Genomic DNA, 15,372 nt, shown 5'->3' with positions numbered 1-15,372 from the left:
CCCCAGAGGGCGGATTCCAACATGGCGCCTTCGGGCGGAGGCGCTCAGAGACCCGGTCTTTAGAGAAGATATTAGAGAGACGATTATAAGGTACTTTGAGGAGAACACGGGCAGTGTGGATTCGGCTGGTACACTTTGGGAGGCCTTCAAGGTGGTAGTGAGGGGCGACGCTATTTCTAAATCAAAGGGCATTCAGGGGGGGTTTTAGCTGAGCTGGAGAAAGTGGAGAAAGAATTGGAGCGTGAATGTACCAGAGGGGGAGGGGACACAGACCTAGTACTCGAATTACAACAACGATGCTCAGAGCTTTGGGAGCGGCTTTGTGACCTCAATTACAGGAAATATGTGGAGAGGCAACATGCAGGAGGTGACAAAACTGGTCGCCTACTGGCATGGCTTTATAAGAGAGAAACCCCCAGGGCCCCGGTCATGATGATAGAAAGGGAAGACGGGGAGGAAGCTCACACTCAGGAAGAGGTTAACGCTGCTTTCTTAGATTATTATAAAGCGCTGTATGAGGACAAAGGGGAAGACAATCTGGATAAAATCAGGGACACACTGGAAGATATAGAACTGCCCAGGATTAGTGCAGAGGAAAGGGAGGAGTTAGATGGCCCCATTACTCTAGATGAACTGGAAGAGGTGGTGAAACGGCTGCCTACTTGCAAGACCCCGGGCACTGATGGACTCCCGAGTGAGTTCTACAAAACGTATAGCGCAGAGATACTCCCCCCTATGCTGGAGATGTATAACGAATCATTCGAGGGAGGCCGATTGCCAGACACGCTCAGAGAAGCGCTGATAGTACCACTACCCAAGCCTAACAAGCCGAGACAACACTGTGGATCGTACAGACCGCTGTCGATGTTGAACCAAGACAGTAAGATCCTGACAGCGGTCTTGGCGGACAGGCTGCGCAAGGTCATCGGCAGACTGATACACTCGGATCAGACAGGTTATGTCCCTGGCAGGAATATAACTCATAATCACAGGCGGCTCCACCGAGTGATAGAAGAAGGGAACAGAAGAGATGAGGAAATGGCAGTGATCTCCCTAGACGCAGTTAAGGCATTTGATTCGGTGAGGTGGCCGTGGCTGTTTGCGGTCCTGAGGGAATATGGGTTTGGGCCAGGCTATATCAGATGGGCGAGACTGCTGTATAGCCAGCCAACGGCTAGGGTGCGTACGGGATCAGTGATATCCGATAAGTGGCACCTAGGTAGGGGTACTAGGCAGGGATGTCCTTGGTCCCCGATGTTATACATATTGGCCTTGGAACCCTTAGCGGTATATCTTAGACAGCAATATGACCTGGTGGGCATCGAGGTGGGAGGAAAGAGCCATTTGATATCCTTATATGCCGATGACTTGCTGCTGTACCTAAAGTATCCGGAAGAGAACCTCCAGTATGTTTTGGAGGTCATGCAGAAGTATGCCGAATTGTCCGGCATAGCGGTTAATCCCGGCAAGTCGAGCATGTTCCCCCTAGGGTACTATTCGAGGGTCCCCACGGAACGCTTACCGGTATTGCCCGTGCCTTGGGCAGCCGAGTCCTTCCGATACCTCGGAATAGACATATATCACACTGTGGGAAACAAACATCTGCACAATACCGAGGTTGCTGTGGATAAAATCCGTGCGTCCATGCGATTTTGGGAAAAGCTGCCGCTGGCGATGATAGGGCGAGGGGCGTTGCTTAAAATGGTTGTCCTGCCTAGACTGCTGCATTTCTTCAACAACATACCATACCTAATAGCTAGGAAGTTCTTTACCAAACTCGACAGTATGTGCAGGGACTTCCTATGGCACGGCACTCGCAACCGAGTGGCGCTGTGGAAGCTGCAAAACTTCTACGATAAAGGAGGGATTAAATTACCACATTTTGAGGCCTACTATGTAGCGAGCCAATTGCAATATGTTACACAGTGGCTCTCTGATGAGGAATCTCCCGAGTCCAGGTTGGTTGGTACAGATTGCACCCCGTTTTATTTGAAGGAGATCATCTGGGTCCCTAGACAAGACTTAAATCTTCGCCCTGGTATGCTGTTACTTGGGTGGAAAATGTGGCGTAGAGCATGCCGGCTACTGGAAAGCCCGGATCCGTGTTCGCCGCAGGTGCCACTGGTTGCCTTGACTGCGGGGGATGGTCAACTAAGAAAAACGATCAGAATGTACTGGGAATCGGTTGGGTTGGCCACGTTAGGAGATATATGGCAAGATGGGGCCATCAAGGATTTTGCAGACCTAGAAGAAGAAACTGGGTTACATGGGGGCCAATACGTTACATACCTCAGGTTGGTACGGATTATCCGAAAATCTTGGCCTGAGACGGTGTTAGCAGAGGATCCGGACGCCCTGATTGATACAATATATGACATATCAGAGGGCGGACACGAGATCACCAGATTGTATGAGGTGGTGATGTCCAGAGTGGGAAAGGACTTGACAGACTTGAGACTAGAATGGGAAATGGAGGTGGGGGTTCAGATGACTGATGGGATGTGGGAACGGGCTCTGGGATATCATAAAAAAGTGTCCAGAAATGCTAGATTACAGCAAATCCAACTATATATCACACACAGAGCGTATATGACCCCCAAGAGAATAGCTAAGTTTGCGAACTCGGGCAGGCAGGCATGCCCGAAATGTAACGAGGAGGACGCGGACATGACGCATATGTTCTGGTCCTGCCCAGTAATCGAAGTCTTCTGGAGAGAAGTGTCACAGAAGTTAGCTGACAAAGGGGTCCCAATAAGCATTGACACGACCTGGGCTTACCTTCTAGGGGGGTTCCCCAGACCGAAGAACACCAGACATCTGGGGAAACTGAGAGACCTAGCGTATATACTCGCTAAGAGGAGGATAGCTATGAATTGGAAGCAATGCTACAAACCTAGGATAGAGATGTGGTGGAGGGATCTGCAAAAATGGGCGGAAGCCGAAACCATGGTCTGGCAAGAGGCATGCAGTAAATGCGGGGAGGAGGATGTGGCCAACCTGGTAGCCTGGAGGTTATTAGTCACTGGTCTGTTTGGGGTACGAGGAGAACCTACTGCCTCGGAGGAGGAGGTCACCCGGCCACACCAGGTCGATACAGAACTACCCTGTTGATAAGCTCTTGGGGGGGAGGGGGGGAGTGCAGTGTTGTGTTTTTTTAAGTGTTTATTGTCTTATTGTATATAATGTCACAAGTTTGTTTATACTGTTTTCACTTAAAACAAAATAAAAATATATTAAAAAAAAAAAAACAATTGAATAATAAATACAAAAATAAATATATAAAGAAACAGATGCAATAGGGTAGCAGGGTTTGATATTATGATTGGATAAGCAGCAGCTAAAATCAACTCCATGCTATAACACAATAACCAGTGCAGGATCTACACTAGGGACCGAGTAGCTTGTGCATACTGTTCATCAAATCTAACTTCCACATAAGATGGAAACATATCATTTTGTCCATTATTAATGCCACTTATGCTTTAAATGTAGTCTAGATGTGTCCTAATGTTTACCAAATGGCCAGAGTTGAATTTACATAGGCGTGTTTGTTTGGCATCAGTTGGCTGGGGTGCCAAACGTAGCTCCTGGTAGCTGTTGGTGTCAAGCTAATCAGGCTCTTCTAGGTGACAAGGAGGAGCTAAATAGATCCCAGCATCCCTCTGTTTCGACCTCCGGATAAGATGCTGTAGGGTAATGTAATGTTTTCATCTGCAGCACATATGCCTATCCCTATGGTATGATCTTCTGTATTTACTTATTTTAATTCTTGTTATGCGCCACATGTCCATGGGCCTCAGGGCGCACAGAAAGGGAAAACAAGACAAACAGAACATAAAAAGACTGGCCAGATAGAGTGAAGGGAAGTCAAAGGTTTACTCTATGTTGAAAAGGTGAGTCTTCATAGCCTTCTTAAAAAGATGATAATTTTGTATTTGGTGTATAGCAACCGGGAGCATTTTCCAGAGCAGAGGACCCTGGGAATCAAGACTGGTACCTCCAAATTTAGCGATCTTTACCCTTTGAGGGACAAGTACTGTAGCAGTAGAAGAGCGAAGGTTCCTGTCAGTTGTCTTGATTTTAATACGTTCTGACAGATAGGTGGGGCTACTTAGAGACACACACTTGTGTGTCATTGTCAACACCTTGGGCCTCATTCCGAGGCTGACGGTAAGGGGTTAACGTGCCGGTAAGGGTGCCGGTGCCGTTAACCCCTTACCGCTGCATTACGAGGTCCTTTAGCAGGTCCCGCTAAGGGCGGCTGGTTTTACCAGCCGCCCTTATTGGGAGCCACTAAAGGACCAGGGAGCTAATAATGGGCGCGTTATTAATGGGCCCATTGTTAGCTCCCTCCGCATTCCCATTGAGTCCTATGGGGGCTCGAATGGGAATGGGGATGTGTCCCGAAATGGGGAAATACCGGGTCCTCCAAGGTTGGAATGGCCCAGTATTTCCGCATTCAGGGAACCCAGACCCAGTATGCGGTATGGGGGTAGCCATGGTGCTAATAGCACCATGGCTACCTCCATACTCGTAATGACCCCCCTTGTGCGTTATTCTGTGTTTTACCGGAAACCAATGTAGCTTCTTTCTGTAGATGGAAATGTGGGTATGGCACAATGTTGTAATACGTGGACATGTTACTGCTTGTATTGTAAAGACTAAGGGGCTCTTTCATTTTGAATATTGTGGTGTGGGAAAAAACTTTTGGTAATGGAATTTCCGCCACTCTTTGCACACCACCATACTACGAGTTTGGCCCTGTAGTGGGGGATTAACTACAGCATCATGCGGAAGGAAATATTCCCACTTTCCAACAAAAACCTCCAGAATTACTGCTGGAGGATTAACCGCCATAGTAATTCCACTGAAATACCCCATGGAGTGCTATGGACTTCAAATTTTTGGGGATTAACACAGCCACTACCACTTTTAATCTGGTGGAAAATCTGCTAGACCAAGTGGCGGTAATGGTAATTCTTTTGTGTTAATTTAATCTTCAACTGTGGGACATTCAGTTACTGTGCTTATCTTATATATACGAAATATGTGATAGCATGTCATAACGTACACTAACATAGTCATATCCTGATATAAGCACCAACACTGAGTACACAGCTAATCTAACAATATAGTTAAAGACCAGTAGTTTGTCCCTGTATGTTTGTTCGATGCAGTAGCTTCGCCTGTTGGTACCGCTAGAGGGAGCTGTTTACTTAGGATATATAGTGGTCCTAGTGTGTCAATGTAAACCTGCACTTTGGCCCATGTACACGGGCCTGTATGCTAGTTGTTAATAACTTGCCCTATTGAGCTGGTACATTTTACTTGTGTGTACAGAGACTGCACACCAGAGGTAGTGAGCCAGTACACATCAATATCACCATTGTTAATATTGATTTGAGTACAAGGGTGCACTCCCAACAGACCTATTGCTCTCCTTTTGGTGTGCAGTCTGGAAGGAAGAATATCTTACTGTATTCCAGTACCGGTAGAATTTATAACCTCTATATGTTTCACTGATGTTCTTAAGACTTTCTCGTTGACCTGAAAAGCACTACTTACAAAGATTCACAAGAATCAAACAAATTGCCAAACATAGATCATAGGCAAGAATGTTATTGCTATATTATTGCCTATACAATATTTGCTAACCAATTACTCTGAGTTCTTTAGTTTATATTTCTAATTTTCTGTACAACTATTGTAGACGTGTTGGGTTAAACTCACTTGCCACATAATTAACTAAACGTCCGTATAGTACACAGAGCACGATTAAGTCTGGAACATTGTTGTTCATACTGATATTCCAATGAAAATGTAGAGACCCGACATAAGAATAGCAAAGGTGTTTGTGTGCATAATGAATTCATGCAAATATTTCTCTCTTCTAAACTCAACTCAATCCCCTATTACTCACAGACACTACTGTGACAAAAAGGAGACTGCACAAATAAATCCGTGTGTAACTCCTTGCTTTTATGCTCTTAGGGATCAGATATTTGCAGTCTTATCTTGGAAAATCTTTCATATCCTATTTTTGAGCAAAGCATCTGAGTGTGAAAAAAAAGACATTGATCAATTTCCGTCCATTCGGATTTAACCAATGGGTGTTGTTTTATAAATTCCATAATGATCTGCATAGTGCGTGCCAGCATAGCCACAAACAATGTATGTGGGTCGAAATACTAAGATGTGTGTGTTTCATAAAGTGGTGTATTGTCACATTTAAAGAGATGTTGCGCGTAAGTAATTTTACTTGGGAAAGTTCTGTTCAATTGTTATTTTATGTTTCCTATGAATCGGTATGTAACTTGCATTGGAGCACTATTATTCTTGCTCTATGAATTTAAAAGTAATGTGCCTCCTTTTTTGCTGGCTAGGTGTGTGTAACTCAAACAATGGAAGGATCCCAGGAACCACGAGAGATCAAAACCCTGGCAGTTGGGGAATACTTCGGAGAGAAAGCACTCATCAGGTACAGCACATCCACAGGCAATGTAGCAGTCTCATGTTCCTAAACAGTGTAGTTTCAGGAGGCACATTTTCTGTGTAAAAATACCCTGAGTGCATAGAAAACAATTACATGACCATATTGTTGAAGATGTTGTACAATTATGCTGATGTAATGTGCCAGATGATCACCTGAATTGACTGGATAACTAGTTGGGAAAACAAAGATGAACTCTGAATGCACGGAGAAATCTATTTTAAATATTGTCAAGAAAAACAAAAATTATTAACATCCATCCATAAATGTAATAACACATGACATAAGGTAAAGATCTTTACTCTGCGGTACGCTTTCTGATTAGCGTTGCCCGGAAGAGCCTGTAGCCCATTTATTTGACCGCATGTGAGATCTAGCCTCAGTTCTTTAGCATTCCAAACCTCCACTCAGAACTTTGGATTTATTCATCTAGAATCACTTTCTTGTAACTAGTGTGATCGCTGCCCTGAATACTCTGCGTGCCATCGTACGGCTGGCAGAGAGATAAGCACTCTCGCCTTTGCATGGACTGTTTTATGTCTGGGAACTACATTTCCCAGACACCTCTTGCGATTTATTTGAAATTCTGGCACTTCAGCACTGGTGCTTCTGCAGCAAGCTGGTCTTCGCTGGTCCTCGCCGCAAAACGCTGGCGCCGCCCTGCTCCTTGCAGTTCCTCTGTCTCATTGCCAAAGGGAACTAGGTCTTCTCTTTTGGTGAGTTATTTCATGGTGGTTAATTACATCAGATTTACGGTTCATCTCTTGTGTACTTTTCAGTCACAGTGTACTTTTCAGTAACTGAGCTGGTTAGTACCACGCTCGTGTCTGTTTAATTCTCTGCACAATGCTTGGCCAGTTTACACTCCTCTTATCCTTTGCGTTTCTCTGCAAGGCGTGCCCGACTGACTGACTTGTATTGTATTTATTTGTAATGCGCACCTAACCCGAAGGTAGCCAGGCGCAAAGGCAGCAAGAGGGTTGCAAAGCTTCGTTACATACGTGTGGCGAGGTCCAGCTAGGGTTACATTGCCGGAAATATCACGCCAGGTAGGAGGGTAGAGTATGTACATTAAAGGCAGTACTATAAACATATTTACAATTAATGCGTAGGGGACGAACATAACATGTGCATTAGGGCAATACTATAAACAAATTTACATTCAGTGAGGCACCACATGGTAGTGGCACATCTGGGTCTCTAGAGTCATTGTGAGTTGAGAGATTTGAGCCAGTGGATGGTCCTAGCTCTGAACTGGTGGTAGGGTAGGTCTTCCCTGCACGACGGAGGGAGGGAGTTCCAGTATTGTGCTGCTTTTACTGTTTGAACACTTTTCCAAGCACTATGTTTCCTAAATCTCCCTCTGCGTGCATTAAAGAGTTTGCCTACCCGCAGGATGCAGAAGCCATTCATACTAATAATAACTTGAATACAAATGGTCCGCACCTCAAAAATATATCCCCTATCTTGGCCCTTTTGCTCTCTTTGTTAAACTCACGATCCTTAGTTAAACATGGAGTAAAGATTGTGAATTACCTGCTTGAATGCCATGACATACTCGGGGCTCACAGAAACATGGCTTAATCCACTTATACCTAGTAAAGCCACACTTTCCACACCTGATGATTATGTGATTTTTTGGGGTGACCATATTAACGGTAAAGGTGGGGGGGGGTAGCGTTAATGTGTAAGCATATCCTTGATTGCCACACTATCCCTCATACCAGTCCTGAGGAGTGCAAATCCTTATGGATTAAAATAAAAACCTCACCTAATACCTCCTTTAACGTGCTTACCCTCAATAGACCCCCCAGAGAATTGCCTCTTTTCCAAGAGCAGCTTTCTGAGCTAATAGCACTTATCACTAAATCTAAAAATCCCCTCATTACTATGGGTGATTTTAATCACTGGGATAAAGACCCCCCAAGACAAGCACAGGGGTGCACTTATGGACTCTATAACATCCTCAGGACTCTGAGTCCTCTTCCCTCGCGCAACGTCTCTCTTCATCTATAAAAGAAGCCATTTCAGACCTTGCCCCACTGAAACTTAAGGTTATCAAGCCTGAGACACACCAGAACACCTGGTTCTCAGAGGATATTATTTCCGCTAGACAGGTTAAGAGAGCCCAAGAGAGAGCATGGCGTAAAAATCCCAATGAAACAACCCTTACTATGCATAAACAATCTGTTAAGGAATTCAAGGCCATGATTATCTCTTTATCTTTATCTCTTCTAAAACCACATATAACAACAAGAGAATCATCAACGCTCGGTCGAATGTTGGTGAACTTTTCTCGATCCTAGCAAATTTTCAGGACTCCCCTCCCACTAACTGCGATCCTGAAAAGTACTCCGCTTGGTGCCAAGAGATCCATAATGGCTTCATAGCTAAAATCGGCTGCCATAAAGAAACTATTAGGAATATCCAGAACTCATCCCTCGGATGTGATGCCCAGTTGAACAGCCCCCATGTGCCAGCCTGTACAAAGAATAACGTCCCATGCTTCTCTTTCTGTCATAATTCAGTGTGTAAGATTATCCGGGATTTAAAATCCACCCCAAGCCCTGTCGACTGCTGCCCTGTTGATGTCTCCAAAGACTCACTCAAACTTCTAGCACCTTGGATGACAAAACTCCATAGACACATTGAAGAAGGTAAGATTCTTGGCCTGTGTCAATCGGGTTACAGAACTCAGCATGGGACAGAAACCGCGATGCTGGACCTCAAATCGACTCTGGTCGGCATGGCAGACAGAGGTCATTCTGCCCTGCTGATGCTTCTGGTCCTCTCTGTGGCCTTTGATCTGGTGGACAACTCTCTACTAGTGAAAGACTCTGGGAGGTTGACAATTGTTCCACTCAAGCCTCCAGTTGGATATCCTCCTTTCTGGGATCCCGGACTGTCTGTTTATCAGTTGGTGAAGTTCACTCTTAGCCTGTTATCCAAACATGTGGTGTCCCCCAGGGTTTCTGTTTGTACCCTATTCTGTTTAACATTTATATTCGCCCTTTGCTTGACTTTTTAGATGGCCTGGGTGTCCGGTACACAAACTATGCCGATGACTCTCAGGTCGTTCTCGAGCTCAGTGGACAATGTGAGCAAAGCCTAATTGGCATAAATAACATCTATAATCCCATCCAGGCATGGATGGCAAGCAATTCATTGGCACTTAATTGCAACAAAACTAACTCTTGATTGTTTCCCCCAGTGCACGCCTGAACAAAATTAGCTCCTAAATATTGTAACTTTTGTATTGCGGGCAATACCATCGCCGTCTCCAAGAAAGTCAACAACTTAGGGGTGGTTCTTGACGAGGAACTTTCCATGAGACCCCATTCGACTATGTGTGGTCTCATCACCAAACGCATAAATTACATCTGCCCCTTCCTCGCTGCTGAACATTGTGCTCTGCTTGCTACAGCACTTGTCAATTCAAGACTGGATAACTGTAGCAGCATGCTGACAGGCACCAGAGATATCAACATTCAGGCCCTGCAGGTAACCCAGAACAATGCTGTTCAGGCCTGTCTATGTGTGCGCATGTCTCGGATGCCAGGAGAGCCCTTCATTGGCTACCGATAAAGCATAGGATCACATATAAGATCTTGACCCTGGCTTTGAAGTGCCACTCTAAAATCTGCCTGGTTTATTTTACTGATCGTGTTAAGCCTCATGGTAACACAAGGAACCTTTGTTCCTCCATGGTGCCTACCTTCATTCAGCCCAGATCCAAACTGGCTCGCTTTGGAGGGACTTCTTTTGACGTCCAGGCTCTCCTACAGTGGAATCTCCTTCCCGCTCCCATATGCCTGGTTGTCAATCTGCCTTCCTTCAAGAAGGCAATAAAAACCCATCTGTTTAATCGCAATCCGGGCTGATCTGTGATTAATCCTCTGGTTACCCTCTTGACCCCTACTGATCTTCTTGTTCCTACCTTGTTGGTGCCTGTCTTGTCTTGTCTTGTTGTGCGCTGTGAAGCCCATGGGCGTGTGGTGCTTTATAAACATTTAACTACATACATAAATAAATAAATACACAAATAAATAAATAAATAAATAAATAAATAAATAAATAAATAAATATAGCCTAAAAGTAAGCATAATTGAAAAGGGCACAGAAAATAATGAATAATATATACCACCAAGCAAATGCAACCAAATCTACTAAAACCTTTAATAAAATGAGCATTATAGAAATGAAAACATTTCAATTGTCAGAACAATTGAATCAGGTATATCAAGGCAAGGAAAGGGAGGGAGAAAGGGAGAAGAGGAAAACGAAAAGTAAAGGAAGGAGCAGGTTAAACAGAATATATAGGGGTGGTATTGTGGTACATTTGCTTATGCACAAGGAGTGTTTGCACAGGTACAATCATATAACCTAACCAATATCTCTCAATCACATTAGCGCTAGTGAAAATCCACTTGCACCATTCTTATATTGACACTAATATGGTTGTACATATTTGTGCATATTTGTGTACACATGCCACAGGGCATACTAGCAAATTTACACGGATATAATTTCTTTCATGTAGGTCCATGAAGGCACTACAACTTCCTTGAGCTGAAAAGTATTAAAACCAGTCAGTGTAAACATTTCCGTTATCCAGAAATCCATACAGGATATAAGTGGGCCCTTCCACAATTGTACAATGTGTATTTTAGCCGCTAAGGCAGCCATATTTGGAAAATCCTCATTACCCCAAGACATCATATTTAACTATTTGTCTACAGTAAAAAAAAAATGTATCTGGTGAACTCGCTACCACCCTTGTAATCTTGACTTATTCTGTTGGAAAATTCAGAACAGAAATGATTTACACTTCTACAAAATCAGAACGTGCGCGATACATTTTCCCCACACGCTTTACATAAACAACATAAAAGATTTTCTTTATTTGCAATTATAGTCATCTTAATTGGGTAATAGTAGACACGGGACAGCACATTTTGTTGCATAGGTTGGAGGCTCTGACTTATAGAATAACCAAGTGGTTTCATGCAGTACTTAACCTTTGTGTAACATATCTGATCAGACTAAGCCTGGCGTGATTTGGCATGGTCTATGTTTAGGGTTGTTCCATCAAATCTTTGTAGACAGCAGAGACCGACTCTGTACCAGATGAAAGTAATTTCAACCAGAATAGACATTCACGCGCCGAGTGTATTCCATGCACACAAGCCTGAATTGATTCACATATTCATTTACAATGATTGCCTTTGCTTCCAGATAGTACATAAAAGCTATATTCCAGTTTGAAGCAATTTGTGTATAACCCTCTTCAGAATAGGTATTTGTGCTTGTGGTTAAAACAAGCATTAAGCATACATAACACTAAAGACATCTAACACAAAATTGTCATTTATGAGAAACTTACATAAGATGAAAAATCATATAAGTCATATAAACTGCAAGTGATTTCTGTACTTAGATACATAGCTAATCTTATTCTACGCAATCTAAGATGAACTAAAAGTGAAATATATCTAATGTATGCTATTAGAAACCATCATTGTGCCTAATATAATAAAAGCACCCATGTCTACAGTTATACATCTTTAATTATATGTTCAGTCCTATAAAATCATGGAGAAACGGCATCACATTTTAATCAGTTATCATCTACCAATGCAAGGTGCTTGATCAATTAAAGTATCCAATGCCCAGGTTAGACATAGATCCCGCTTCGAAATACAATAAAGAAGGGCATGGTTAAATTGATAAAATCTTCTACTTATTAATGCTACGTTTAGTGTTGTCTTCTGGATATGTGTACACACGGGGCAAAAGAAGATAAAAGGACCATAAGATTCCAATTCAGATGCATAAAAAAGACAGAGACATGATTCAACCCCAAACCCCAACTGCTTTGCCACTACTGTACTCAGTGGAAGAATATTGAATCTGAAACGTACCAATTCACATGCTAGCTAGAGACTAAACACCATCCAAATTAAGGCTACACTATTAACAGGCATGAACTTTATTGAAATTAAAGAGTGGGCTCTCTTAAAAGATTTTTCAGGCTCTATGGACAACATATCAATTAATAATAATTCAGTCTTAATCCTATAAATTGCTGAACACACTTACATCAATATTTACAGGCACAATTCGATTCAAGAAATAACTCACAGCCCATGGCTAATAATGCTCTTACCAGATCAGAACAATTTGCAATTCTGCAGTTTTTGAAATGTTAAGATTATATCGCAAACCTCTAGCAGAGGAGTCACAGGGATCCAATGGTGAAGAAACACATATTTTAGGAAAGATAGAAGAATTAGCTCATCATCAACATATTCTCCTAACCTTTGCATGGGATACCTCAAAGTTCTATCTTGTGTCTGCAAAGAAGTCATCAACTACTCAAGAGCTAGGTTAAATAAAAGTTGGGATAGAGGAAAGCCTTGTTGGTCACTCTCTCAAAAATACCATGTCCATTTGTTAGCACTCTCTCTCTCTCTAGAATGATAATGATGTGTTATTTATATAGCACCTTAATCCAAAGAGCGCTTTATAGAGAACATATTTACATACAATATCACCCAACCAAAATTGGTACTTATTTATCGACCTCGGAAGGATGAAAGGCTGAGTTGGCCTTGCCAGGATTCAAAGCTGTGACCTGCAGACCACGCTCAGATCACAGCAGCGAGCGCTCAACCCACTGAGCTATCTTACCAGTTTACCGGTTGGGATTGACCCAGTCGCAGAATGTTAATAGAGTATTTTGATTACATTGACAAATACCTCAAAACCCCCAAAACAATTAAAGTCAAAGGTTTTCCCAACATCAAGACCAATTGTAGCTAAGAGTGTTTCTACATCTCTGTTCTAAGTGAAAAAAATAAAATAATTGTCTGGACATTGTAATAGGTATGCCAGCCTTAAAGTGAGAAAGCATGCTAAAAGTGAACTTAACCAGTGATCATATTCTCCAGCATCAAAGAGAGACTTTTTTATAATTCCATTAAAGCCGACATTAATCTAGGAGATTTCCATATAACTTGAGCAATCAGTTACAGTTACCTCCTTATTGGGCATTGCCTAAATCAAATCAGCCAATGTTTCATTGAGGGTTGGACATTTTCTAAATAGAATCAGGCTTTTACCCAGAATTTAGAAATTCCCAAAAACTTTATGAAAGACAGGAACGATCAAATATTTGTATTGTGATAACATTTGGACAGGCATCCCAACTGGTTCTACTGAATTATAGAACTTAATGTGTCGATGACGATCACCTTTCCCTTACAGGTGGTAGACTCTAGGCGAAAATCACTTAAGACTTCATAAATTATTGGAATTGTTGCATTCTGATAGTGTAATCTCTCTATAAAGTGTCTTAATACTTGGCAAAGACTTGATTTATCTCACCATTATCAACAATATCAGAGCCTCAACAATTCTGTTTTTGAAAGTAAAATTCACTAGCTCTCCAATTTCTTGAGCTGTGCGGTAGCTAACTTGCTCTCTCATTAAGCTGCAGTAATTTTGATTTGTATAAAGTAAAGAAAAATAAGGTATTTTTTCATCCTTCGGCATAGGATATCTTTTTCAGCCTCTTCTCCTCATTATAGTGTTATCTGTGTATTTGTGAAGCTTTCTTTTTGGGCCTCATTTTTCAATCACCAGTAGCATAAAAGAAGGTGCTAAGGAGAGGTATGAAGGTGCTTGTCTTAACATCTTTTTTTATGCTCTAAGGTGAGGGATTTTGCAAATTGTGAAGCTAAAGCAGGACCATAGAACAGATGTGCTATTTCCTCTTTTAATTTGCACTCTGCTTTAAAAAAAAGACTTGGTTTTAGGCCATCTTTCTATTTGCAGAGTGGTATGAAACCAACGGATACGTTCAATGTGTCCCATGTTACTTATTCCTTTCTACAGCTTAAATATTATCAACCCAAAACATTTTATCCTCCAAACTGATTATTGTCTCCTAAACTTATTTTAGAGAAGTGGGATATTCTATCTCCAGTTCTTAACTCTATTATGAGTTTCCTTTATGAATTTGGGGGCTAAAGAACTGTACGAATGGACAGAAATCAGGTTTCTTAAAAAGCTATCAATTACACTTGACAGCAACAGCATTGAGATTAAAAAAGTACAGACGTAATATGCCCACGAATAGTTGTAAACTGGTGAGAAAAATGTATATTCTCTGTCTTCTGGATTTAGCTGTTTCTAAGGATAAACCAAATCATGAGCATTCTGTGCACAATGTAGCTCCCAAATGTGTCTATATTTTACAGAATGACTCCCAATTACCCATGTAGTCCCAATCTAATGTTGCATCAAAGTCACCTGACAAAATGTACCAATCAAACTGAATACAACCTAATCTCATTTAAACTAAATGACAAAAAGTATGTTGGTTACTGTTTGGAAGCCAATTCAAATCTACTTTACAATCAGCCCTCTTGATCCCTAATTTTATTATTAAAAGCACCATAAAACTGTTTAGGTAAAGGTATAGGAATACCTCTACACTTTGGGACAAACATGTTTGATATTTTCCTCTCAAAATTATTTGTCAACAAGATTAGAAGTGGTTATCTTTCTAACAAATGAATGTCTTATAATATTCCCACAATCGTATTATTCGCAAGGGATGACATTGCACTCTTTAATATATTGGAATACTGCTTAATACTGTCACGTTTCATGAAAAAACCTAACAGACATTATCAGTTGTGATCATATGGAATAATGATACACAGACCACTGGTCACAACAATAAACTTGTCAGCTTTACACATGTCACAGAATATGAAAACAAGAATTTTCTCTGAATAAATTATGTTGTTTGTTATTTAAGTGGTTCTCTTACATGTATTCTCAGTAGCGATAAAGTACATTAACAAGTGCACATG

At 41.9% G+C, this 15,372-nt stretch overlaps 1 protein-coding gene across 4 annotated transcripts in view; it reads left to right on the top strand.

Annotated features, from left to right (window-relative positions):
- Nucleotides 1-15,372, top strand: part of LOC138472491 (cGMP-dependent protein kinase 2-like) — a 2,724,950-nt gene that overhangs the window by 1,625,294 nt on the left and 1,084,284 nt on the right. For all 4 annotated transcript variants that reach the window (XM_069610703.1, XM_069610701.1, XM_069610702.1 and 1 more), the window contains exon 8: nt 6,384-6,478. In XM_069610703.1, coding sequence (XP_069466804.1) covers nt 6,384-6,478 — 95 coding nt within the window. The remainder of the gene's footprint in view (nt 1-6,383; nt 6,479-15,372) is intronic.

Source organism: Ambystoma mexicanum, chromosome 8 (assembly GCF_040938575.1).
Source record: "Ambystoma mexicanum isolate Mex_15411 chromosome 8, UKY_AmexF1_1, whole genome shotgun sequence".
In the NCBI taxonomy this organism is placed as follows: Eukaryota; Metazoa; Chordata; class Amphibia; order Caudata; family Ambystomatidae; genus Ambystoma; species Ambystoma mexicanum.
The sequence above is the reverse complement of the archived record's forward strand: the minus strand, read 5'-3'. Positions and strand labels throughout refer to the sequence as shown.